Genomic DNA, 26115 nt, shown 5'->3' with positions numbered 1-26115 from the left:
TAGAAGGTTTTTAGGAAGTCAAAGTTGTGCAATTTTTAGGCAGGATATAACAACTCTTCTTCAGTCTTCAAGGATCCAGCTTTTCTGAGCAGCTACCAAATATGGCCGGAAATGTTTTGAAATGTGTCAGGAAGCCACTTTTCTACCAAAACATCAACAGAAAGCTGAAGTATATCAGCAGTGATGTTATCAGACAAAATGTCAGTGGGTTGAACTTTTTCTTGATTTGATTGTCTTTGTGAAATTGTAGAGTATTAGTGTATTTTTGCACACGTGTACTTGCAAATCTAAAAAAAATACAAAAACAAATGAGATTCTTTTACTGTCCTATGTTACCAGTTCAGAACTTGTCATTTCTTTATCTTCATCTTTTCCGTTACAATATTTCCTTTGCTTCCTACCACCCAGTGGTAGTTTCAATGCACTCATTGTTTGAAAGGCTTTTTTTTTTTTTTTTTTTTTTTTTTTTTTGCTGTCTGCAGTGGAATTCAAATGACATTAACCTCATCTTTGAAGACTGAGTACCAAAAGTGGCACGCTGTATTTTTTTAATTTAAGTCATTCAGAAGGATTGTTGTTGTTTTAAAAGGAAGCTTTCTGTTTTAAGCCTAGATAAGGGTTATGAACTTGAGAATGCAACTTATCTGACCAGAACTTTTGAGTTACACGATATATCCTCTAATGAAAGGAAGGAAAACAACAACCAAATTTCAACTAATGTCTCCTTTCTGGTGATATGATGTTATGAATTTCTAAGTGAAATAGCACTTGGTGATGCATGCCAGAGTTCCTAACTTTGCGTCTGGATTAGTTCATCCAGTTTGTTTTTCCTTCTGCCCTGTATTTACCAGATATATAACTTGAATACTTCTTGTTCCCTTTAAAGGAAACAAAATGGTACAATTTATGAATCTGTGGGCATATGTGGTGAGTTGGGAAAGGGAAATACTTAAATATTGAAACCTTTGTTTTTGTAATTATGTATGTTTTTTTTCTCTTCCAGAGTGGCTTCTGCAACAAAACCTGATCTTATTCATGTACCAAAGGTATGTTCATCATCACAACCAAGAAATGTAGCGTGTAGCACTAACTGTTACCCACCTGTTAAATAGTACAGCACGCTTTATTTCCACATCTTTTTTCTCTCCAAAAAGAATTGAGAAACCTGGTAAATGAGCATCCATAAACAAACAAACAAATAAATAAATAAATGTTATCTTCTAGCTTTTAGAACTTTTTTGAAAGATAATGCTGAATTTTTGTCTATATCCTGAAGGGAGAAACTCTTTTTCATTTTCATCTGCCATTGCTCTAAAGCCAATGACTTTATAGAAAGAGGGAAAAAAAGAACAAACTGTTGCTTTCTTGCATCCCTGACCCTGGGATAACCACAGTTTTCTTTTCCCACATGACTGTAGTATATCAAGTGTTATCAGTCTTATATTTTTCCCATCTGGAAGCTATAACCTGTGTTGACCTTGGGTTATGTATCTGTGACCCAACCACTCATGTGGCACCTGGTCCTGGAGTCTCAAGTAAGGACAGGAGTGGGTCTGAAGTTTGACTGGAGAAACTTTTGTCCTTGTAGTCAGCAGAGTGCAACTAGAAAAGCCAACTTGGTTCTAAAGCACTGGCCTCTGACAAATGAGCTTCAGTGCCCTGGTTCCTCCCTTCAGGCCCTTATCAACAGATCAATGTATACCGTGTGTTCATATGCACGCACATGATCCTAGCTTATGAGGAATGTGCGTTTCTCAAACTGGATTTGGAAGTGGAATGTGGATTTCTAAAAACACTAATATTTTCCACATGAATTATCCATTGGGTTTTGCAGTGGAGCAGTGCTTAACTTTGTCTTGAATTTGATTTGTGTAGTGTCTGTTTTGGATGCAGTGAGAAAATTAAGCATCGTGGTCTTTGATTTTTGACCATGCACACACAGATCATTCCCTTTCTTAAATGCATGGCTCACTTTTTCCACAGATTTCTTGACTGCACTTTCACTTGCTTCTATGGTGCTCATACCTCTTCTTTGCTTCATGCTAGGCAGGTTATCTCCCTCAGCAGCACTGAAAATACCTGCTGAGGAATGTGCATGTGGTTGGTGTGGTTTTGTGTGTTTCTTTTTTTTTTTTATCTTGCATAGGGAGAACCTAAAGAAGTAGTTAAGCCTGTGCCTGTTGCCTCTGCTGCTGCATCCAAAGTCACTGCCATGGCCAGTGTGGCTTACAATAAGACCCCGAGGCCATTTGGAGCTGTGGCCTCCTCAAAAGTCACCTCCATCCCGTCACCGTCCTCTGCCTTCACCCCAGCCCAGGCGGCACCCATGCTCCCCACCCCGGCCCCATTTGCTGCACCAGGACTGCATGTTAACGCCAAGCCTAATGCTGATGGGCGGCCGCCCACGCCGAGCACTGCTAAACCTGCCGTTAATGTCCCACGGCAGCCTGCCACGCACAATGCCGCCCCAGGCGGCCATGTCGGCGACAACACCCAGGAGCTAGCGGAGGGGCTGCGACGAGGATTCAGAGAGAACCAGGGTGACAATAAACAGCAAAATGGGTAGGTGGGATTTTTTTTTTGCTGTGAGGGTCTCTTCCTCGCAGGAAAAAAGCTGAGCTTGTTCAAGTGCCAAGTAAAACACATCTGAGGTGTGCTGTCCAATTACCAGAAGCAAATTTCTGAGGAATTAGTGTGCCTTCAGAAAGGGGTGCCTTTGAAGGGCTGAGTCTGTGAGGATTTAATTCTGAAAATATGTCCATTTGTAGCGTCACACCTAAATTGCAGCAGACCACACCAAAATTTGTTGTATCATGATGTGTTTTCAGACCGTGCAACAAGCCCAGCATTCATTTGGACACCTGTCTCACTGTTTATGTTGGGTCTCAATGCAGAGGTTAAAAGCAGCAGGCACTTGGAGGTGCAGAGCCGCCTGGCAAGAAGGATTGTTGACCTTCAGCATTGATTGTGATGACTGTCTTCTTGCTTTTTGACTTTTCTTGACTTATCTTCAATTTCATGAACTTGAAGCCTAAAACTTATTATTAGTATTTCCCATTCCTCGAAGGGAAAGGGCGAGGCCTGGTGCACATCTCATCCAATCTCCTCTCGGCCTGAGTATATGAGGAAATCTGCAGAAAAGTAGCCATCCATATCAGCTAATATAAAAGATCACAGTCTCAAGTAATCATCTCCTGGAAAGGAAAATTTAGGCGCCTATTCCCCTAAAATTGCAGTACAAATATTTTCCATATGCATATTTATATAATGCTGCCCATATGGATTTTATATTACTCTGTTGTCATGGTGCCTTCAAGGCCGATCTTTAACAGATGATGGAAGGAATCCATAGTGCTTAGTGATAGGACGAGAGCAGGAGATCCCAAGGACTTGCTTCTTGAATACACATTGCCAGACTGTCTTTGTCTTCCCAGGAATGTGTCTTTATCGAATAGTATGTAAGGAGCATTCAAAAGTAGTAATTGGTATTGAAAAAGCTGAACAGTAGCAACAAAATTAAGTTTTCTGGAAGGAAGTGCTGGAGGTGTAAGCACTTAACAATCAAGATAGAATGACTGAATGCATGCTGATACCTTCCTTGCCTTATGTTTAGAGATAGGTGAATAATACTGACTGAGGCTGGTAGGTTGGGAAATTCCTGTTTGCTGCCAGCCTTGCTTATCTAGTTTGGGCAATCTTGAAGACTTTTGCAGCGGAAAAGGAACAACAACAAAAAAAAATCAGCTAAACTGTATTATATCTTCCCTACGACAGTGCTTTAAGTCTGTAACTCAGTTTAAGTAAGAATTAAATACTAGTCTTGCAATCCTGAAATAGGAAACAAGTAAAGAAATATTAAAGAGATTATGCTCATCTGCAGCTACGTGACTGACTTTGTTTTACTTAGTTAACTATCACTTTAGAAATGTAAGTTTGCTATGTAAAACCACAACCCCATTTAATGTGGAATTTGACGCTTGTGATATAATAGTGAAGGCTTTAAATTATTGATCAGTCTGAAATAAATTCCATTTGACTTCTCGTATACTTGCATCTTGCTCATAGGTAGCACTGCTGAGCAAGCAGAATTCTTCAGACTTAGCTTAATACTCAGAAGTTGTTTTTTTCCTTCCTTCCTTCTCACTTCCCTCAAATAATGTTTGGTATATAAACTATTTGCCTTCACTTCAGGAAGTTTTGTTTTTCCTTGTTTACTCCTGGCATAAATAGAGAGCAATTTGTCCTCACTAGGCTACGTGCAATTAAATTTTGTTGTTACTTTCTTGCCAACTCTCACATGAAAATGTGCCTGCTGCTTTAAAAAAGGTAAGATGTTCATAGACTTCACTCAGTTTAAGTTCAGGTGGGCTAAATTTTTCCTTTATAGGTTCTCTTGATGGTTTAAGTTTTGACTCTTTATGTGACTACCAGAACTTGGATTTGGAAGATCCTGTAATATTTCAAGAAGCAGAGAATGTATTAACAAGTCAAATACCTTTTTTCCCTTGCAGATAACAACAATGACAAAGTTAGTATCAACAGCACTGGAGTTGAATTATGGTCGTTTTTTTTTTTGTTGTTGGAATAACCAGCATGTATTTTTGTTTTGCAAACAAAACAATATTATATAAAACTCTTGCAGAGTTTTATATTTAAAATTTTGGCAAAACAGCTTCAGCTTCCTTATAACTACTTAGTGTAATAAATGATTTGTCTGCATTGGACATGATGTGATCTTGCTTTTCACTGTGTTAAACTGCAGTATTTTTTAAAACTATTCCACAAAACATTTGTGCAGTGTTTGTGTGTATTGATAGATTCTTGATGCACCTATAGCTAGTTGGTGTCAGCAACACAACCGGTGAATGATGAAATACAGTATAAAAGGGAAAATGATCTGAGGAGTATGGAATGAAAGGCCAGATGTTGAATTCATACCACAAAATTAAGAATGACATGGAATATGATTATGACTTATTGTGATTTTATTGGCTTATTTTTTCTTCTCTTGCCTCAAGAATGAGTCAAGGCTCAGTCTGCCTCATCGAATATTCCTTTGCCTCTGGCACCACCTCGTGCCTCAGTGGCTCATTACTAGTAGACCTTTAAGCCATAAGAAAGAAAGTAAAAGGAGAGAAATAAGCAGGATATTTTAATTGTCATGCCGTTATCATCAAATACGAAGGACTTAATTCACTGTGACAGCTGCTAGAATGCAGTCAGTAATATTATTCTAATGCTATTACAGTATGTAAATAATTACATTTCCATGTAACGCTATACCTTTAAGTACTGCTTTAGTTTTCAGACTTGATTCTCACTATTAACTGTTTTATTGCTTTACTTCACTTTCTTTGGATTTACTTTACTCCATCCTGGAAATGCCACTGTCCTTGTTCCTATACCCCTCCCTCTGTAGTAACCTGGCGAGGCACATTTCTTTCACTAATGCTGTGTGTCCTTAAATGCAATCTTTTGCTGCAATTTTGAATGATAGGTTTCCTATCATTCAAATGTTGTCTATTCTTTTAAGCTGAAGTATTTGTTAATGCATTCCACTGAACAGATCTAATTATTTCCTGATGGCAATTAATAATGTACAAAATTCTCATTCACGTTTTTAATCTTTACCAAAAGCACTTCGGACATTAATGATGCAGTAAGTAGTAGCAAAAAAATAGGAGTAACTTTTAAAGGGTTGGGTTGTTTTTATTTCATTATTATTATTTTTAATAGAATTATACTTTCTTAGGAGCTAGTTTTGCACAGGTCATCTCTTATAAACTTTGTTTAAAAAAAAAAAAAAAAAGAGTACAGGTATAGGTTCTGAGAGATTAATGCTTTGATATAACTAATATGGAATTTAGGAATAATATACGTAGTAGGAATTTTCTGTTACCTGCTCTTAAGCTAGTCAGTGTCGTTACATTTTCTTTGGATCAGTTACTTAAAGTAAGGCTTCAGAATCCTGTATTCACCGAAGTCCACTGTTCAGGGGTTGGTCATATAATAGCACATACTGAGGAGAAACATTTCAGATAAAAATCATTACTCCATTTTCTTTTACTTTTGGAGAGGGTATCAAGACTCTGTAGCTTCCCGTTGTGCTTTAGAGCATGTTTACCTACACTTTCATCCAGCTATGATCCAGGTCATACCAATTGCAAAAGACTTTGTGTGTGTGGGTGGCCTTGTGCAGTTTTTTGCCTCCTGTGAATGAAGGGAAGAGTTTATCCAGAACACTTGATAAGTGAATAGACTACTGGACTTTATTAAAACAAGCATATTCACCTATTATTTCAATGCCCTTTCAATATACTTTCCCCCAAAATTAATTCAGTAGAATAACTAGCTGCACTTTTTTTGTTTCAAACTTCTTACTTTATTTCTTCTTTTCTTTTTTTCTCTTTTTCCTGTTTACACTGGGAAAACTTTTTCTTGCTGTGTTATTCTGTCATCTCCAAGGAAAATCCCACCCAAACGGTAAATGTTTAACTATGTATCTTGATAATACTGTCTTTTACAGTTTCAAATGTTCCAGTAATGATATAAAAGAAAATATTTTATTTGGATTAGAATAGTTATCAAATTGTATTTTTGTTCAGAGAAATGAGTCTGTGTTCAGATGTGTTTGTAGAGCTCACTATGTTCAAACTCAGAAGTTGACTTTAAATGCTGTGAAAAGCCAGATCTGCCCATGTCTTTGTAGTTACCCTAACCTAGATGATTCTTGAAGAAGCTTTTAGCTGATATTCTCTTCTCTCTTAAACACAGCCCACCACGGAAGCACATTGTGGATACCTATACGGAGTTCTACCACACCCCTACTCACAGCGATGCCAGCAAGAAGCGGCTGATCGAAGACACTGAAGACTGGCATCCCCGGACAGGCACTACCCAGTCACGCTCTTTTCGCATCCTTGCCCAGATCACCGGCACTGATCATAGTGAGTAGCTTCATGAGGAAATAAAATTAAAGGCTGCGGGAAGATAGGTGTTTTTTAAAGCTGGGGGGGGAAATAATAAGGTGGTTCAGTCACACTTACTAGTTTTCTCCTCTTGGACAATAAATCAAGGAGGCAGAAGACTATAGTAGGAAGTTGTTTTTATAGAACTCTTCAAATTCCTAGGCTACTTAAAGTATATGCATTAGTAGACATTACTTCTTATTGATTTGAGTAACAGTACATTCTAGATAGATATTAAATTTACCTTTTTCTACTCCTAAAATAGTTGGCAAATATGTATTTGCCGTTTCTTTCTCATTCTGCACAACCAAAATGGCACTGCTTCTGTTCAAATGCAGTACTTCAGAAAGTGGAGAGAAAAACTAAAGCTTTTTTCAGGCATTTAGAAAATCTTTGATGATTATACGAAGGTATGCAATCTGTAATGATTTAACTACTCAGGAGCACAATTCCATAGCTCCTCAGTTTATTCCTGGGGCATGTTTTCATCCTCTACTTACGATATAATATGTCTATATTTATTGTAGATTGAAACTGAAAATGCAGAGATCTTTCCCAGTCACATAATTTTATGGTGGATCTTGAATTTCTCTTTATGCTCTTGGTTGTGGTTTATTGGCTGATATCTGTAAAATTATATAAAAGTTATTAGAAATTGTGTCAGAATGTGTCAGAATTGTGTCGGAATGTTTGTGTCTGTCATGTTCATACAGATAGCTTATGGAAAGGTTGATAATTTCATTTTTTTCTGCTTTTTTTCATCTAGTGCTATGATAAGTGAATATTTTAATAATAATAAAATAAAGGCAGTGAGTAAAGTGGACTCCCTCCCTGGGAACAAATTTGATTAAATCAGCTATCAGTTCTCTGGCAGAATTACTCTAGAGACCAATGAGAATATCTCACTGAATGAGGTTTAGTGTCTTTGTGTGATACACCATTCTGAATTCAGACAGTTAATAGTTTGTTTGATAGTCCTGTGTTGTACTAGTCTAGTATTGCATTATTATCTTTCTTTGATTTCTGTCCCTGTCAGAATGAGAACTCAATATCAAATAATATATGTGTTCTGATCTAGTATTGATAAATAATCACTTTACTAAATACTACAAAGATGTGGTTGCAACTACATTTGCCAAACTTAAAACCAGGCTGAGATTTTATGTTATTCTGCCTGCAGCCCTCTAGCACCTTGATGAGTCATAGCCTTACAGACAGGTGCTTGAATTTCACCCCATTCAAATCCTGTGGATGTTTGTCCATAAGAGTTGCCTCCAAAATCCCACTCTTTCTTCTCAACTCCCTTTCTCTTACTTTCTCAATGCCAACATGGACAGCGGGCCAAAAGACGTGACAGAGACCAGCAGAACCACTTTACAGTAATTGTGCTGGCAAAGGGGCTCTTCGAGTTTATAGACATATCTCATTTCCCATAGGGCGCATTTAGAATCGAGGAATCCAAACACGACTTGTTGTAATTTCCTGCTGGGGTGAATACTTTGGCACGGGGAAGAATCTCGGTGTTTGGCAGTGCTGTTTTGTGCCTTAGGAAGTAAAATTTTTCTTTTTTCTTGCAGTGAAAGAACCAGAACATGAAGGTTCAAAGAAGTCTAAGTGAGTCAGTGTTTTACATTATTACTTTAATACTTTGCATGTCTTATTTTATAACTGGTAGTGTTACTTTTGCATTTGTGTGAAGTTTGAGTGTTTTTAAAATATTGCTGCTTTTGCCTTGTAATTCAGCATGTAAAAATCAAGATCTTTCTGTATAGACCAATCTTTTAAAATCCCTGTTTGTACAGTCCAGTATTAATATTTGTGCAGAGGTTTGAGCTTTTCCAAAAAATTGGGCTGTTTTGCTTTTCTGTGCAAGGTCAGCTTGTCAACATGTTTTCTTTTTCTAAATCTAACCAGGCTTTTTTGATTTGCAAGTGTGTATCGGGTTTCAAGATGTAGCTGGAAAATATTACTGTTCTAGTCTGAATGAGGGTCAGCTGTCTCCTTGGTTTGGGATAAGTGCTGTTTGATACGAGGACGATGCAGTAGCTGAATCTTACTGTTTGTGCAGTTGGGAGTCTTCCTATTGGCATTATCTAACACTGGAGGCAACAGTTTGAAGGACAGGAAGGAGATGTATGGATATAAGTAGTGCATGGAGATTGCATGCCCACTTGTGCAACTGCTTGAGATAAACTTTCTTTCTTTCTTTCTCTTTTTCTTATTTTTCTTCTGTCACTTCTTTCCACAGGGAAAAGCTCCCCATCCACGTCTTTAGCCCCAAATATACAAAATTACGTGACTGGCACCATGAAGTCTCAGCACGTGTTCTTAATGTCCAGTGATTTTACCCAAGTTGCAAAAAGCAAAATACAAACACTTCCTTTCTTCTTTTCCATCTGCTTTGCAAAAATAAAGTAGAAAATGTATTTCATTAGCCTCACTAAGAGAGAAATTCTAGCCTTTTCTATACTTTTCTAACACTTTCCTACTGATGTATAAAAACTGAGATGAAAATGTTTTTGTGCTAGTCACTAGTTAACAAAAAAAAAACAAACAAACACATACTTATCACAGAACAACTTGGGTTTCCCAGTGAGGGGGAGAAGATGGCTGTTGCAGTTCTTTTTGCCTCGAAAGAGTCATTTGCATTGCTAAGTTTGAGTTACTGTAGGCTGTTAGCAGAAAACAGTGAACGAGAGAATATGAAATGGTATTACTTTGATTTAGGGGTAGGGGAAGAGGAAGAAGAGGGCTGAATGCATTTACTTCAGACGGTGGTACTTAACAGGATAATTGTCTTGGATTTCATTAGATTTTCAGCAAGTCAAATTTAGAGTGGTTGTAAATGTTTTACAAAGTAGAACAAGAAGACTGCTTTTAATCGAATGAAAGTAGTAATAATAATAAACGGTTGCCAGTTGCCAATCCAAGTGCAAGCTAAATATAAAGATTCTGCAGCTTATAGTGAACTGTTCATATTTTAGAAAAGCTAGAAGAAAACAAGCAGAATGTTGCTGTGTACCTTACCTGTAAGAGCTTCAATACATAGCTTCTGACAAGAGCAAGACAAGACAGTAGTATTTATTTATTTCAGAGTGAAGCTCTTAGGATTTCTAGTGTTTATAAAAGCTTCATGGCTCTGTGGTTCTCCTGTAAAATAATGTATTATAGTAGCTACACTTCATTAATTTATGCTTTCTGAAGCTTGAAGAGTATTTTAATAAAAGTTGCTTTTAACGTAGTGATGTCTCTTTTCTTTTGAGTCTCTTGGACTCCTCGAGTAGTCTGCTCATGCAAAGAGCTGTAAATTCATTACACCTTCACCAACTGTAGCAAGAGGAACAATCACATCCGTGCTAGTATGCCTAGAAACTCTCTGAAAGTGTCAAAGTACCAGAGCTTATAATCATATTTGAAATGTGTTACTTTTTTTTGTGTTTTCAAAATTGATACAAGATTTACAGAAACTGATAAAATGATTGACCTTTTGTGTGACTGCAGGAGTAAGAATTCAATTAAGTAAACTTTACCATCACCATTAAGTAAAATTCACCATCATCAAAAATGCTACATTTTTTTGAATCGCAGAAGTTTCAACCCTCATATGAGAATTGTGAGGCACATATACAAGCCCAATTGCTCATAAGTGTTTCATGAGAATTGTTGCAATTGGCTTATAGTTTCTGAAGCTTATCTAAAAGTTGTTCTTATGAAATTGGTCTTGTAAACAGATTGATGTTCACAGAAAGCTCTTATGTAGAAATGGGTGGTGGGGTTTTGTGGGATTTTTTTTTTTGTTTGGTTGTTTTTGTTTTAATTGCACAAGTTGGAAAACTGAAAGGGATTGACACATTTAATGAAGATATTTTATGCCTATATTTCCTTTCCAGGTGGTTTATACTGATATACAGTATAGTATCTTACTGCATTTGTCACTTTATCTTTAGGGAAAAAAACACAGAGAATGGAGAGCTCAGGTAACAGCCAAGTTATCTACTGCTAACAATCACTGATACGAATGCATAACATTGCACAGCATAGAGTACAACTATATTTACACTAGTAATGACAGACTAAGGCATCTCACTTATTACACACCTTTTGGTTTAACTCCTTAGGGGTGAATGGGGAAAGTACTTCAATAATTTCACTGAAGGCTGTTTTGATGAGAAGTGCCAATCAGTTTGTCTTTACCACATAACTCAGTTGTCCAAGTACTATGTTACTAAAACTATATGTTACTGAAGAGCACATACACTGCCATGTAATCAATTAACAGAATATTGTGTACTGATTTAGGAAAGTGAAACTATGTGTGAAAATTATTATGCTTGGTTTAAAAAATTTCTTATGAATGAAAAAGAAAGCAGGAGTTTCTGAGGCTATCATTACAATTAAAATCAAGAGAATATCACTTAGATTCTCTGTGAAGTATTTTTCATAAGGATAGAATGGTTTTGGCCTTTGAGTATTTCTGTGTTTGGAAGATATTCCTGAATGAGAGTTAGTGAGCTTTCCTTCATTTGAAGGATGAGTTACTTTAGTTAGACACAAGTGCAAAAGCCTCCCTGGACAATCCAAAGCATAGAAGTCTCTGTTTTAATTACAAGTAAACATAGGCAATCACAGTCTGTCTATTTTGAGTATGAGTATGGTTTGAGTAAGGCTACCTAAAGTTTTATATTTTTATGAATTCATAGTAACAAAAAACTAGTCCCCAAAAACGTAATATAAACATGTAAAACATATTTCATTTAGTACTATGAAGTTGTTATCTCTTCTCCCAGTGTCCCCATTACACAACACCAAAGATTTTGGGCTTTGTTACTGTTTCCAAAATAATTGATGGCTTTTCCATTTGGATGTGGATGACATGCCTTAGCTCACATCTTCCTGGTATGCATCAGAAAAACATTTTGAAGATGTTTTTGATATAAATGAATTGGCTTAAATATGAATGATCACCTAAAAGAGAGAACATAACAAAAAATGGCATAGAAACTTGTCTTCCATCAGTAATCTACTGACAAATATCACAACTTAATACTACAGCTTTATGGACACTGTCCAAGACAAACGCCACATGGGCTTTTAAGTATTACTGTCTCTCCCTAAACTGCTGCTCCTAGGGATATTTAAGTGAATAAAACAGATGTGTGTAAATATATAATATGAGCAAAAGCTCCATTGTCACCCAGGCTTTGGAGATACCATCTGTACCAGAATTTCCATCAACATCTTTAATTCCTATAAGGTCTGCTCCCTGATCTTTCCTATGGTATCTGTCCTTTAATTTTCAGCACTTAGGATGGGTCCTTGCTTTATTAAGATTCTTAGTTCTGCATGCTAATTCAAATAAATAAAATGAAACAAACTCATGTGGGTACCTTAATCTGCTCTAAGCTTGTGATTGTTCACTTTTACTTTTTTTATATTACGATAAGATTTCTAGTGGGTGTTTTTCTTTAAGTAGAGATCCACCATTACAGTATTTTCTAGATTATTTTCTTGTCTGGAAAAAAAAGGGGGAGTGGGGGGGCTGAAATGCGTACTGTGATCTTCACAAAACTAGAATCCTAAATAGTCACATCAAATAGTAAATATTTGATGTACTCGGGGAGTACATTGGGGAGTGAGTACCACCAGCATTTTTGACTGTTTCTTTTCCTGCATTTCCTAAAAACTTTTTCATCACATAATGTGATGTTCCATATTTATCAGTGGAAAATAATTCTTAGCTTTCTGTCTTGATAAGCAGCAGGATGCTTCTCACCCTTCACTAAAAGTATGACAACTCTTAGGAGTATTGTGCATCATTTTATCTCCCATTTTTATTTCACTATAAACTGCAGCGATTTTTTCTTTTTACAATTCACTAACGTTTTTAAGCACTATGTATCCTGTCCAGCACACTATTTCAGTATGGATTTAAAATCTTTGTATGTTTTCTTATTGTGAATGGAGTGAAAATGATGCTAGACCAGAGTCTGCAGCCACTTTTCTGCCGATAGCAGAATCCTCCCCTGGCAGTGTCCCATCTTTCAGACTCACTGAACACATTGATGCAACAGCTCCTGGGAGGTAAATCTTTCAGATTTCATTATCTTGTGGGAAGGAGAGCTGTCTGTCATGCACTTAAACTTGTCTTTTTAATCTGCCATTCATTAGCGACGTTCCTGGAAATGGTAGGAAAGGAATGGAGAAGAGAAATGAAAAAAAAATGCTAAGCAGATTCATGAACAATTTTGTGGATATTTGTTCAAATATGACACAGTGCTTAAGGCAGTTATTTGAAATTTAGGAAGGGAAAGTCTAGTTTCTATCTAGCTATAGATACATTGTCAGTGGGGCTGCTTTTTTTCCCTGAATCGCTTAACAGCTCAAACTGGCAAATTTTCTGTCATTGGCCTTGGATAGCTTCAATTGCACTATTCTTGATATTTTGGAGATCATCTTTGGATCTAGGTCTTGTGACAGTGATTAGAGTTTTTTTTTTTTTAATGCTATTATTGAAGGTCCATTGCATTGTCTGATAGATTGTGTATCGCAGTTCTAAGCAAAATGTGGATCTCTTTCTTTTCCTTCTATTTTATTTTCCTCCTTAACACTTCGAACACGAAAGTAAAGACAGATTCTTGCCAACATTTGTACTCAGTTACTGTGCTCTCGGAGAAAAAAACACATGGAGGAGATGATAGGATACGCATTTTCTCAGTTGTTTCTGTTCTTTGAGAGAGACATGGGTGACAGCTTTTTACAAAATGCATAATGGCTGTTAATTTTTATTTTTTTTTTTTGGAAGGCATCCTGAGATCTGACCACTGCATAGGGTACAGCGCTGTATCCATGCAGACAGTGCTGTCAGAGTAGAAGTTTAGATTACTTCTGTGCAAGGCTGAGCAATTAACATTTCAGAATGTGTACTGCACGGGTTCTGCTTTCTGCTTTGCTGCAGAGATTGTTACAGACACAAGTATTTCAAATTTCAGGGTTTGGTTTTTTTTGTTTTTTTTTTTTTTTAGTTTAGTTACAGTAATGTTTGGCAGCCCATTAGCAGCTGCCTACTGATGTGTTAGGTACTATGCTACTTGTTCCTCACCAGAGTGTGTGCAGCTACATTTCAGTATGTCGAGATAGTTTTTCCCCTCTTTCTCACCTAGTATTAGCTCATTTCAAATATCACATGCAGCATTTAAGAGGGAAATTTATATACTGATAAACAGGTACAATGGTAGCATATTAATTTGAGGCAGTTATTGTAACTGTATTTAATCTGAAAATCTGGTTGAGGGTGAAAGCTGAAGTATTTATGCAAGCAGTAAAAAAGTAGATTAGTATTTCTTGCTTGGAATGAGCTGGAGACAGAAGAATTAGAATTGAATGTGGGAAGGAGATTGTAAACTACTTGATAAAACCACAGAGTTTTTTTTTTCTCAAGTTGAGATAATTTGTATAGCAACTATATTTGGTGTTTATATTTTGTTATTGAGTCAGTGTTGCTACTTACAATGCTCTTTAGGATTGAGAGTACATCCAAAACTGGTCTCCAGTAATCCTATATTTTTTAAAGTGGCAACTATCAGAAATCCATGGTGCCATTATCAGATTTTTAATAATGCAGATGTGGTCCATCCAAAAGTCATAGACTTGTTTTTGCCTCTAAAGCCCTGCATTTACTGTCAGTGACTAGCATAGATATTTATTTTCCTAATGGGCTCTGTCTTTTCTTGGCTGAAACTCTGTGATTTGTACCACCCACTCCCAAACCACCAAGAAGGAGAAAGATCTTGCTGTGAAATGTAAGAAGGGCCTGGATGCGATTACTGGATTACAACTAGGTTCTCTGCTTATAAAGCAGACTCCATTGTATAAAACATAATGCTTTTTTTAATTGTAGTTTTACATCTTTAATGAAAGCTTAAAGTAGATATATGGCAATGTAGCCAATTACTATAATTTATAGCATACTATTACTCAATATCATATATGCAATATCCTCCTATAAGCTTAACAGCAATGAAATATTTAGGAGCAGTTATAGCCTTTCCAGGAAGTTTCAAAAAATCACCTTAAATGGTCATCCTGGCAACTTCAGACTCTCTAACTTCAGACCACAGAATCTGGCACTTCCTGAGAAATAAAACTAATATAAAGCAGAACCAATGCCAGCAAATTGTTAGATTTCTGTATTATATAAAAACTTTTTATAAGCTACAGACCTACTTTATCCTTTCATTAATGAAATTATTCCTGATAGTCAGAGTTAGCAATAAGGAGAAGGTATTAATCCAGATTTTTGTTGTGTATATTCTGATTAGTGCAGAGCCAACAATATTCTCAACAGAAACTCCAAAAGTCATTCCTTATTCCTTTTCTAACTGCTGCCAAAGTAAGTGAGAAATGGAAATGCAGTAAGTATGTATGTCTGAATAAAATTTGGAGACTGCTTGCTCTCCTTTTGGAGCATATCCCCATTGTTATTCATTTCTCTTCTCCTTTTATATTTCAAGTTCCTTTTTATGACTTATGAAGCTCTACAAAGATGTTTTATGAAATTATGAACTACTTGAGGGCAATTACAGAAAAGGCCAGAATCTGCGTGCTCTGCATTTGTTGTGAATTGTTTTATCTGCTTCTGTACTTCCCTAAAGTCCGACAGATTACCTTTTTGTCAGGTCTGACATTTCTACATTGATTTTCCTAAACAAGTTGCCTCGTCTGTAGTCATCATGTAAAAAAGGAACCTTTCAAAGATGGGAGCTGCTTATTTAGTTGAGAAGTGAGTGTCAGGCTGGGGGAAAGGGGATATCCCAGGCTACCTGAACCAAAACTGCCAGATCTTTTATAGTTGTCTTGCTTTCATTACAAGCAGGAAGAAATTAAATATGGGGGAAAATGTTGCTTTTCTTTAATAAATGCTACTTGTCCTTCTGTTTTTTTTTTTTTGTTTTTTTTTTTTAACTTCAGTAGACTTTTGTTTGAGAATCCTTTGGAGGCCTTACTCAAGTGTGAACTTCATCCCCTTGCAACTAATCAGGTTTTAAACACCAACAGCCAAGTAGCCACAGTGTCTAAAGTGGTATCTCCTTACACTAGATAGAGTCTCTAGTATGCAGACTGTGCTCTTTTTCAAGTGTATTATATATTTTTGAGTAATTGCTTAGAACTACCCAAAGAGTTTTTTTACAGGCTCATGGGGGTTGGAAGGGACTTCTTGAGATCCCTCTAAAGCAGGTTTCCTTGTGCAGGATATACAGGAAAGCATCCAAGTGGGTTTTGAATATCTACAGAGAAGGAGATTCCATGGTCTCTCAGGGCAAGTTGTTCCACCACTTTATCACCCTCAGGTTCACCTCCCTAGTACTGCTTCTGGCCACTCATCTTTTAATGCATCCAGGACAGCATTGGCCTTGGCTCATGGCCAACCTGTTGGTCACCAGGACAACTACATTATCCTCTGCAGAGCTTCTTTCCAGCAGGTCAACCGCTACTGTGTGCTGATGCATGTGGTTATTTCTCCCCAGATGTAGGACTCTGCTTGCTCTGGTTGAACCTCATCAGTATCCTCTCTGTTCAACTCTCCATGGTTAAGCAAGACTAGTTTTAAGCTTTCAAACTTCATCTAAAAATATGCTCCAAAGAATGCATTTCAGCATAGTCTAATTTCCAAAGGATTAATATTTTATTCCTGGGGAAGAAAAAGAAACTCTCAAGAGCTACTCACTTGTTTTTATAACAGAGGATGCAGGAACACCAACTAGAAGGAATTGTGTGTTACTGTTCAGTATTTAAAAATTAGATGGGAAATTATGTGCATGTATTCTCATTACAATTACCTTTTATCAAATTAACATCAACTAGGGAAATAACTGCGGAGTTGCCCTCTCCTGATGCATCAGTCCTTTTGCCAAGCACCGCTGGCACAGAGCCTCCTCTCCCTGCAAAGTGCAGTGTGGCTACACAGACCCCAGAGCCCCCTCTGCCCACCCCTACGGCCATGCAGCCACCTTTTGCAGCCCCATCTGTGGAAGCGACTCCTGTTGTGCCTCCTCGTCCTGCCAGGTACAAGGATACCCACTGTTAAGAGTCACAATCAAAGCCTTATTTTAATATATGATTTCATCTGATTTTTTTTTTTTATTTTTTTTATTTTTTTAATGTTAATGCTGTCAAGCTGGGGCAGTCCTCAGCCACCTCCTGACTCTCATGGTGCTCTGGAGATTAATATAGCAACTAGCAATTGGAATAGCTATTAAGCAAAAATTGATAAAGTAAATCAGAAATTAGAGTGACCTTCAGATGGAGGAAGATGAAGTTATAGATTAGAGAGTTGATAGGAAAGTAACTGTTCTAGGAAGTTGATGATGTTATTCACCTTCCCAGCAAAGTTTTGTCATTTCTGTTATAAAATGTACATTTCTGAATTGTCCAGTAACCAGAAGTTTCTGGAGTAGAGTACAAGCATTGACTTGTGAAGTGGCAGAATGTTAATTATTCCTACTAGTTACCAGTAGGGAAAGACACCTTCCCTCTTTTCCACCATTACTCCTTCCGAAAAGAGGGAGAAAAATTAAACAATAAAGCTTTATTGGAGTGGACACTGGATATAAGAATGGAGATTTGTGTATCTGGGTTCATTCAATTTTAATGAACAATTTGTTTGACCTTTGTAACATGCAGATTGGCATGCTAGAATTAATAATCAAAGATATTGAACTATACTTGTTTTTTTTATTGACTAAGGAGTGCTTGTAGAAATCCTTAAATGAACTTTTATGAGCTTTAGTTAGCATCTCCAGAAGTATAATTAGTGTCTGATTTATGATTTTTTTTTTTTCCTACTGCTTTTGGGCAGGCATGATGCATCTGTGCCTACTTCCGAAACAAATGCTTTTGGTAATATCTCAAGCTGTCAGTCTAAATCGTCCATAAGTCACACAAGGTAAATCTTTCAAGGCATAGCTATGGCAGACTCCTTGGTTGTATACAGCATTTTCAGGCAGGATTTGTATGTGTAAATCCAAGACACACTGTATCATGTAGTTGTATAAATGGAGGTATTTAGAGTCTTTTTTGAAGTGATTTAAAAAATACACAGCAATTCTGTGAGTAATCTTGAAATTTTAAAACAGAGCTTGAATTAAATATCACCAGTGTAGAGCTGATTTTGGTGTCAGCGTTATTTTTGCCTCTTCATGTTCCTTCCAACTAGATAATAATTAGGGGAAATACTAAGGGGTGGGAGAAGCGTGCTGAAGTTGTATCAGTGAATATCCCAATGTTTTTATGTTTATATATTCTGAAAACATGGAATGAGCTAATTGACTTCCAGGACTTTTTCCATCAACCCACGGAGAATGAGATCAGTCATGGGCAGAGGGTTCAGTGGGAACAAGCCAAGGGTGAGGCGTAGCCTAGAATGGGCAACTGAAGGGCTGGTAAATGCTGATTTCTGACTTGATGAGTGGAAACTTATTTGTAGGTAAAACCAGAATTGCTGTTTCCTGCGTTACTGTTCAAGTTGCTAACACATTGCCCTGAGATCTTTGAGAGCTGGTAACCTATGGTAGCATCACTTTCCAGTAGTTAATGCTATATAGTATTATACTGTTTCTCTGTCAATCTTTTCTGCTTTCTTTGTTTTCTCTGTTGGTTCAAAGTTTGTGTGCTAGAACAGAATTTCTGGGAAGTCCTTCAGGAAGTCTGGCCAAGCTTGGACCTGCTCCTGTTCCAGTTTTTTCTCCTTTCAAGCAGAGATCAAAAATTAAGCGTATGGCTGCTGCTGCCGTGTCTGCTGCCATTGCTGTTCATGCCAGGTAGAGATCAACTCTGAAAGGAACCTTTCATAGCTTGGCTTAAGAATATTTAAGTTCTTTCACAATACTGTGGTAGGCAAGTAGTTAGAATATTTCCAAAGCTCCGGTGTCCTTTTATTTTACTCCAATCTGCTGCTCTGAATCTCGATGAGTAATTCTACCTTCCTGATCTTTATGGACATCCATGTTGTGGTTCGATCAGTAAACCAACTGAAAATAACAACTGTTGTACAGCTGACAAAGAACAATCTGTATCTGTCTATAGTTTTTGGATCTGAAGACTACAACTAGAGAGTTGCAACTAAATCTTTATCTTTTTATTTATACTGCTCTTTATAAGGGATTACTTAGACCAGTGGTCTCAACTTTGTTGGTCATGCATGTCCATCAGTAAAATATATATATATATATGTATTTTTGGACATGCATTCCAAATATATGTATATTTTTTTAATTTCTTAACTGTATACATGACCTGTTGTACTAATATACATATCCGTACATTATGGACAATACACAAAGCCAGATAGTTTAAAAAAAAAAAAAAAAAAAAAGAGGGAAAAGATTAAATAAGCCTTTAAAAATTATTTTATTAAAGATAAAAAAAAAAAAAAGATGTTTCTCATACTGTGGTGAGTTTTCTTGCACCACATTGGAGTGTGTGCACACCACTTTGAAGACCACTTATTTGAATGGCATTTCTCAGTTCATTTTATCCATACTGCTGTAGAACCTTCAGAATTTTTCATTTATTTGACTTTTCAGTTAATCCCAGCCAACCTGAAATCTGTTCAGTCAACTAATTTCTTACATGGTCTTTTCAAATGCTTATTAGGCTCTCAGAACCTAGTGCTTACCGCTTGCTCTTGGATGCCCTGCTCATCACCCCTGTAACTAAAGCTCCTCTACAAGCCAGCAGGCCCTCCAGGAAGTCAACAAGTGCTCTGGAGTTGCCAAACAGCAAGAGGTATTGTCCTGGTGTTGCATAAAGAACTGGCTTCCACTTCAAAGCCTGTTTCTGTTGTCTGCATGTTTTCAGCAGTCTGCCTGTTGTGGACTTCGGCATAATATACCCAGCCCCAAACCCTGTTGGTTTCACCTGTTTGCAGAACTAATCTGCACCCTGGTCCTGCCAGTGCTATTCATGTAAATCCACCATACTAAGTCTAGGTGGGCATCTGGTGCACTTCTGAGAGGCACAGTACTGTTTGTGTTGTGTTGGTTGGCACTATTACTAAGTAGCTGACTGGAGAAGAAATGGCATTCTGGCTCAAAAGCTCTACCCAAATGAATTATTTGCAATGATTTCTTGGGCAGCTGCATGTTAGGCTGAGAGCGTTCCTGGGACACTGCTATTTTTCAAAGCTCGTTTTTAATGTAAGAAATCAAATAACTGACGTGTGCAGCAAATAAGTCCTTTAAAAATTATTTGCTGTCCAGGCTCTTTGTTCCAACTCTGATTCTGTTCAGTGCACAGGACGTTTTGTTCTTGTTTCCTGACCACAGCTATGTTAACACCAGCTCCTGTGAAAAGCTGATGCTTTGTAATCAGCTTTAGCCTCAGAGGGGAAAATCTTTGGCAGATATTTTAAAGGGCAGTATGTATTAAGCTGTGCTAAGGGAGACGTAATCTATGCATTTTCATGTGCTTACTTGCATTTTCACAGGAGTAATACATTTAGGAGATAAGGCCCGATTAAAGATAGAGCTGAATACCACTTGATATTAAAAAAGTGTTATGTATTAGTCATTTGCCTCCTTCTTCATAGCTTCCATGGTGACTTGAGTCACAGAAAAAGGCTAAAGCAGCCCTGACTTCTGGGAGGAAAACAGTGTTATTAGACACGAAGATAATGTTAAGCTGTATCAAAATTTTCTCTTTTGTGTGCTCCAAAAGAAAAATTCTCCTTAGCAATTCTGATGCCTGTACAACACAGATGAAATCCAAGGCATGCTGCCAGCAAGACTTTATCTATGTTATTTATTTGCTTATAATTCAGTAGAGCAAACAATGGTGGTGAAAATTCTCTGAGTCTCGTTTACTCACTGATGTTCTATGTTTGTGGCATAAGCTGCATGTGAAGTTAGCTTGTTAAAAGAATGTAAGCATTTCAGTTGCAGACTGTGAAGCTGTCTTTGTTTATCCACTTTTTGCTCACGAGTCAAGTAGAAACTCTCCTGATTTGGGAAGCACACTTTTGGAGATGTAAATGCATAAATAACTGGTGTTGATATAAAGCTTGCACACAACATACTAGGATAACAGTGTCTAATTTCGTTGTTGTCTCGGGCTGCCACTTAAGGAAGAAGAGATTGCCACTAGATGGAGCCATGGAAATAAGGCTCTGTGATGCCTCATCATAACTAGGGAAGGAACACAGTCTCATTATATAGGCTGAGAAACATGTAGTAAAAGCAGAGGCAAAAGGCAAATTATGCTTATAGTTACCTCAGAAGAAGAAAGGGTAAGTTTAGGTTGGATATCAGGAAACACTTCTTTACAGAAAGGGTTGTTAAGCACTGGAATAGGCTCCCAGGGTGGTTGAGTCACCATCCCTGGATGTGTTTAAAAACTGTTTGGATGTGGTGCTCAGGGACGTTATTAGTGGAGGGTTGCTAGTTGGGGTAGTATGATTAGGTCATGGTTGGACTTGATGGTCTTTAAGGTCTTTTCCAACCTGAGTGATTCTATGATAAACTGGATATTAAAATGTCTTTGCATTACTATCAGTCTAATGACATGTAATATCTGCACAAATACAGTGCTGAAAAGTTATTTTAAACAACAGCTCACTTAATGACACAATACAATAGTTGGTGTGTGAGTAGAGCTAAAATCTTATGTCCGTGAAGAGATGAGGGTATGGCATCATATGATACACTGACTTGTTCAAAAAACAACTGGCACAACCGAGACAGCCAAGGTAAATAAGCTTCAACAACTTCAAGTTTTCAGTTTTCTAGGTCTATGTTAAATACTTTTCACAAAAGGGTAATGAATCTATTTTATTGAGATAGCTTATGTTTGCATTGTCTTTAGGGAAGAACACAAGATGGTTGTAAATACAACAAAAACAGCACTTAGGTCTTGTTCTGCAGGAGAGTTGCTCTGGAATTACTTCTATTGAATCTCTTTCACTTCATCTCTATTCTGAAAAGTTTGCTGTCTGAAGCATTACTGTACTGCATAGCTTCCGGGAAATTTGGCATTTTTCTGACTAATGCAATATCTGTTAACTGGCTTGAAGTAATGCTAAACATCTACACATTTTGTTCCTCTGCCAGATCCCTCAGAATGTGTTGTGTTTTGTTGTTGTATAATGTATCCATGCAGTCTTTTATGAACTGGTCATCCTGTTGGCAATGGATCCTTAAGTTTTATAGGTTTTGGTGATAATTCTTTTTTAATCCCCAACCCCTCACACCAAAACTGCATATATAAACCAAAGGAACCAATGTCTTTAATATCTTGACTCTCCAAGAATTTTAAAAGTTTTTCCCTAAAATTAAACCACATGATAAAAAAAAGTCCCTGAAGTTTTGGGAAACATTAGCAAGTATAGATGTAGATGTGACTTTTGCTTTAGGTACCTGACCCAATGTAGTGCTCAATTACTTGACAAGAGGACAGTCTGAACCTGTAGGAGAATATTTATTCTGAAAGAAGTTCTGAATTCTTTTTGTGCAGACCACTGCTTACGTAAGGGTAATGTATGTCCTTACTGTAACTTGATATGGAAAAACTTCTGCCCACACGGCTTTCTCTACTCTTTTATTTTATTTTGCACCTTTTTTTTCCTTCTTGTAAATTACTGGGACACTGCTAGGCTAAAACAAAATGTAAATGCCATTTTTAGAAGTTGAATGTGACTCTGGGCTTTGCAGTACAAATGTATTTTGGAATACATTTAGCACTTAGTATTTCTCGTGTTTTTGCAAGAGCATAAGACAACTGCCTTCCCTCATTTGTGGGGTTTTATAATTCCCATGCCTGGCTTTTCCTGATATCTGATATTGTGCATGTATCTTCAGGTAATGTGTATGTAGATACCAGACAAGATATGTCATGAGTTATATATGACTTAAACAGTGTAACTAACAGCAAGAAACTGAGATTTTAGGATCAAGTTTTATCCCAGCTGTGCTGATATCCTGCTGTATGTAACTCTTTGGAGAGGCATTTCTGCAACAGTATACTTAGCCCTAGAGACCAGAACTCATTCTTTCCTGACTGCTACATTTCAAAGTTTATTCAGTATAAATGCCTCAAAAATCTCATATTAAAAGTTTCTCATTTCTTCAGAGCTGTATCAAGCATTGTGCATACATTTTAGGAGTTATATAAATTCCTGCACTATATACTCTATGCCTGCTTGGGATGAACAGGTAACTGGCAGGCAGTAATGTTTAACACAAAGGAACTCTTACTAGTTTGTTTATGTATATATATTTGTTATAGACTCTTTAAAGCAGAATCAAGGCTATCACATTCCACTTGGTTGTGCCAAGAACCAAGAAGAATGATTTGCTCACATTTTTCTTTTCCTTTCTTTCTTTCTTTCTTTTTTTTTTTTCTTTGTTTTTTTCTTTGTCTTGTTTTTGTCTTAAAAGATTTATTGTTCATAGGGGAAAATAACCTCACAGAATTCCTGGCCATATGAAGAAAGCTCTTACAGGCTCTTAGATGTTATGTGACCTTTCTTGTCAGCAAGCTGCTTTAGACCCCATGGGATTCGTTCCAATTCGCACAGCTTTCTGGGCAACAAGTGGGAGTCAAAATATCATTTGTAACCCAGAGAACTATTTGGAAAATACTGATGTACCAGACTGAGTTACTAGTACATGCTGAGACTTGGTTGATGATGTTTACAGATGGATACCTTACTATCCTGAACTTGCATTAGAAGAAGTCTGTTCAGGAAAGTCTGAGATTTGTCTCTTGTTACCATTTCAGCAGCACTAGAACTTATATGATGGCCTGTAGTTAATTTTCTGCTAGGGGCACAGCTCTTCTTTTGGCTAACAGCATGAGGCATAGTTATTTTCTTTAAAGCATGTATTTCTGATACACAGCTCTGTACAAGAGTTCCCTTTTAAGGATGAATGAAGGTTTAGGCATCTATAACCCCATACCATCTATTTTTCTTCTCTTTGCTTTTTGAAGGGAGGGAAGGGTGGGCGTCGAAACGCCTGAATATGTTCAGGAAGATTTTCCAGTGCTAATTTTGTAGAATACTTCTGAAGTATTCTTAGCCCCTGATTTTCAAAAGGAAGCATGGCTGCAGATATCTAGGAGCTATCTCTGAGAAACTGATCCTCGTTTCATATGTGACCTGGACCTGCTTCCTTCCACACATGCTGCCCTCTCATCACCTCTCTATTGCATCTAGTAAGCTCTCAGTACCTTATACCATCTTTCTTACAATAAATATGACTCCTCTGGCTACATCTAGGAACATGTGTCATTTGTATTTTGGAGAGACCAAGTGTTCTTCTACCCTAAGTGTAGAAGAACGTTTCCAGTGATAACGTATGTTAACTTTCAATGTGGACTTTTTTCTTGCTATAAGTATTAATTAGGTGGAGAATGAATCATTTGAATTATAAAACAAACGTAAAAGATTAAAACTAGAGGTAGAAGCTAGGCTTGACATTAATGACAGTAGAAGTGTTTTGACATCAGAATAACCTGAACATTTTCAGTGTTGTTTGGAAAGTCTGAGAAATCTACTTATGTGGAATTTGGTAAATACACAAGGTTCATAATTCCTTCTTCAATTTTCTAATGAAAAATGAACTGCAGTTCTTTTCCGTAACCAATTCATTTCTTTCAGATACATAACTATGTATTAATAATATTAATAAAGTTTGATACAAATAGTTTAAGTTTGAATGCTTTCTGACATAAAAGGAGATAGTAAATTGTTTAGGAATTACTTCTGAAGCATGAATTTGAGTAAGTTTAGCTTGTAAAAGGTGGAATATCTCTGGGGTTCTTTAAAAATGAGACAAATATATGGATGTATCTTTCTCTCTAAGGAAAATACTGCATGCATCTCCCAGGCAATTGTGTTAAATGAGAAGCTAAAATTTAGGTAGACCAGTGTACGCACTGTTTACTGCAGTCCACCACTGCTGGTAGGCACTGATACACAGGAGAGATGTGCCAAGCTGTAGTAATTAGCAACTTGCCTGTTAAATTAACTGGCTGCAGTGCAGGCTTGGATTTATTCAACTCTTACTTGAAAAATAGAGGCACAAAGTACAAAGGTTATTCAAGATCTGTCAGAAATTTTGAGGCTAGCCTGATGCCCTCTGCCAATGTCATGGCTTCAAGTTTTTCACTTGGGAAGCTTGTCTACTAGCATGCAGTCTATCTCAAGTGGTCAAATACCTGGGTTTATCATTGTCTTTCAGTTTAGGGTCTTTAGAATTGCCTTTTGCAGTCTTTTTGTTTTCTAAATGAAAACCTAAATGTCTCCAGCTATCTGTTGGTTTAGGAAGTCACATGCCATGTCATCCAGAACCTTGAGAATTCAACCATGGAGCTAGAGATGGTGAAGGTAGAAGTTGGCATTTTCATCTAGCCTTGTAGGCATGAGTCCGTGTCTGTTCCGTTGCCTACACTTGTAATACTGCTATTTGGCAAACACAGGCATGAGGCAGAATTTCCATCTTGACATCTCCATTTCTTTCTTCCAAAATGGTTGCACATGAGAGGCCTCAAAGGCAGCACTTTGCCAGCTGCACACCTCAGCTGTTTTCTATGTGATGTCCTTCAGGAAATGTGTTGCATAAAGGTGAAATTCCAGCCTTTGGTGACTGTGTTTGGAAAGCTGATGTTTGTTTTTGAACAGCCTTATATAGATATGAAATCCAGTAGATGGAGATTACTGACCTTATGAGAGAGTCTTACTCATTAAGTAGCCTCTTCTGTGTAAAAGCAGCTGTATTCAGCAGGATTCTCTTATTTACGTTTTTGGACAAAGGCAATAAAGTAGAAGCTGGACTCAAAAAGTGATTTGACAAGTAGTGATGAGTCTTTTGGATGGAGAAACAAGCTTGTCTTATTTATGCTTCAATAGAAAAAGACCAACATTGCTTTGAAGTAATCTTGAAGTTGTAATGGGGTTCCAGCCTGAAGCAGGTATATTGAATCATTGAGTGGTTTGTGTTGGAAGGGACCTTTAAGATCATGTAGTTCCAACCTTTCTGCTTTAGACAGGGATGCCTCCCATTAGACCAGGTTGCTCAAAGCCTCATCCATGCTTCAGGGAGGGGGCATCCACAATTTCACTGGGCAATCTGTTCCAGTGTCTCACACCCTGATG

At 37.3% G+C, this 26115-nt stretch overlaps 1 protein-coding gene across 7 annotated transcripts in view; it reads left to right on the top strand.

The window, feature by feature from the left end:
- Positions 1-26115, top strand: part of PDLIM5 (PDZ and LIM domain 5) — a 116904-nt gene that overhangs the window by 60821 nt on the left and 29968 nt on the right. Inside the window, exons 4-11 of one of the 7 annotated variants that reach the window (XM_042811634.1) lie at positions 1004-1046; positions 2447-2562; positions 6775-6947; positions 8546-8582; positions 16830-17030; positions 17824-17910; positions 18629-18784; positions 19620-19751. In XM_042811634.1, coding sequence (XP_042667568.1) covers positions 1004-1046; positions 2447-2562; positions 6775-6947; positions 8546-8582; positions 16830-17030; positions 17824-17910; positions 18629-18784; positions 19620-19751 — 945 coding nt within the window. Of the gene's footprint in view, positions 1-1003; positions 1047-2146; positions 2563-6774; positions 6948-8545; positions 8583-9216; positions 10185-16829; positions 17031-17823; positions 17911-18628; positions 18785-19619; positions 19752-26115 lie in introns of those variants that run through there. The other 6 variants (XM_042811632.1, XM_042811633.1, XM_042811635.1 and 3 more) reach the window with 6 other exon arrangements.

This window comes from Centrocercus urophasianus, unplaced genomic scaffold (assembly GCF_019232065.1).
Source record: "Centrocercus urophasianus isolate 14NV4802_14NV808 unplaced genomic scaffold, USGS_Curo_1.0 seq_13, whole genome shotgun sequence".
NCBI lineage: Eukaryota > Metazoa > Chordata > Aves > Galliformes > Phasianidae > Centrocercus > Centrocercus urophasianus.
Note: the sequence above shows the minus strand (reverse complement) of the source record. Positions and strands in the feature narration are given on the sequence as shown.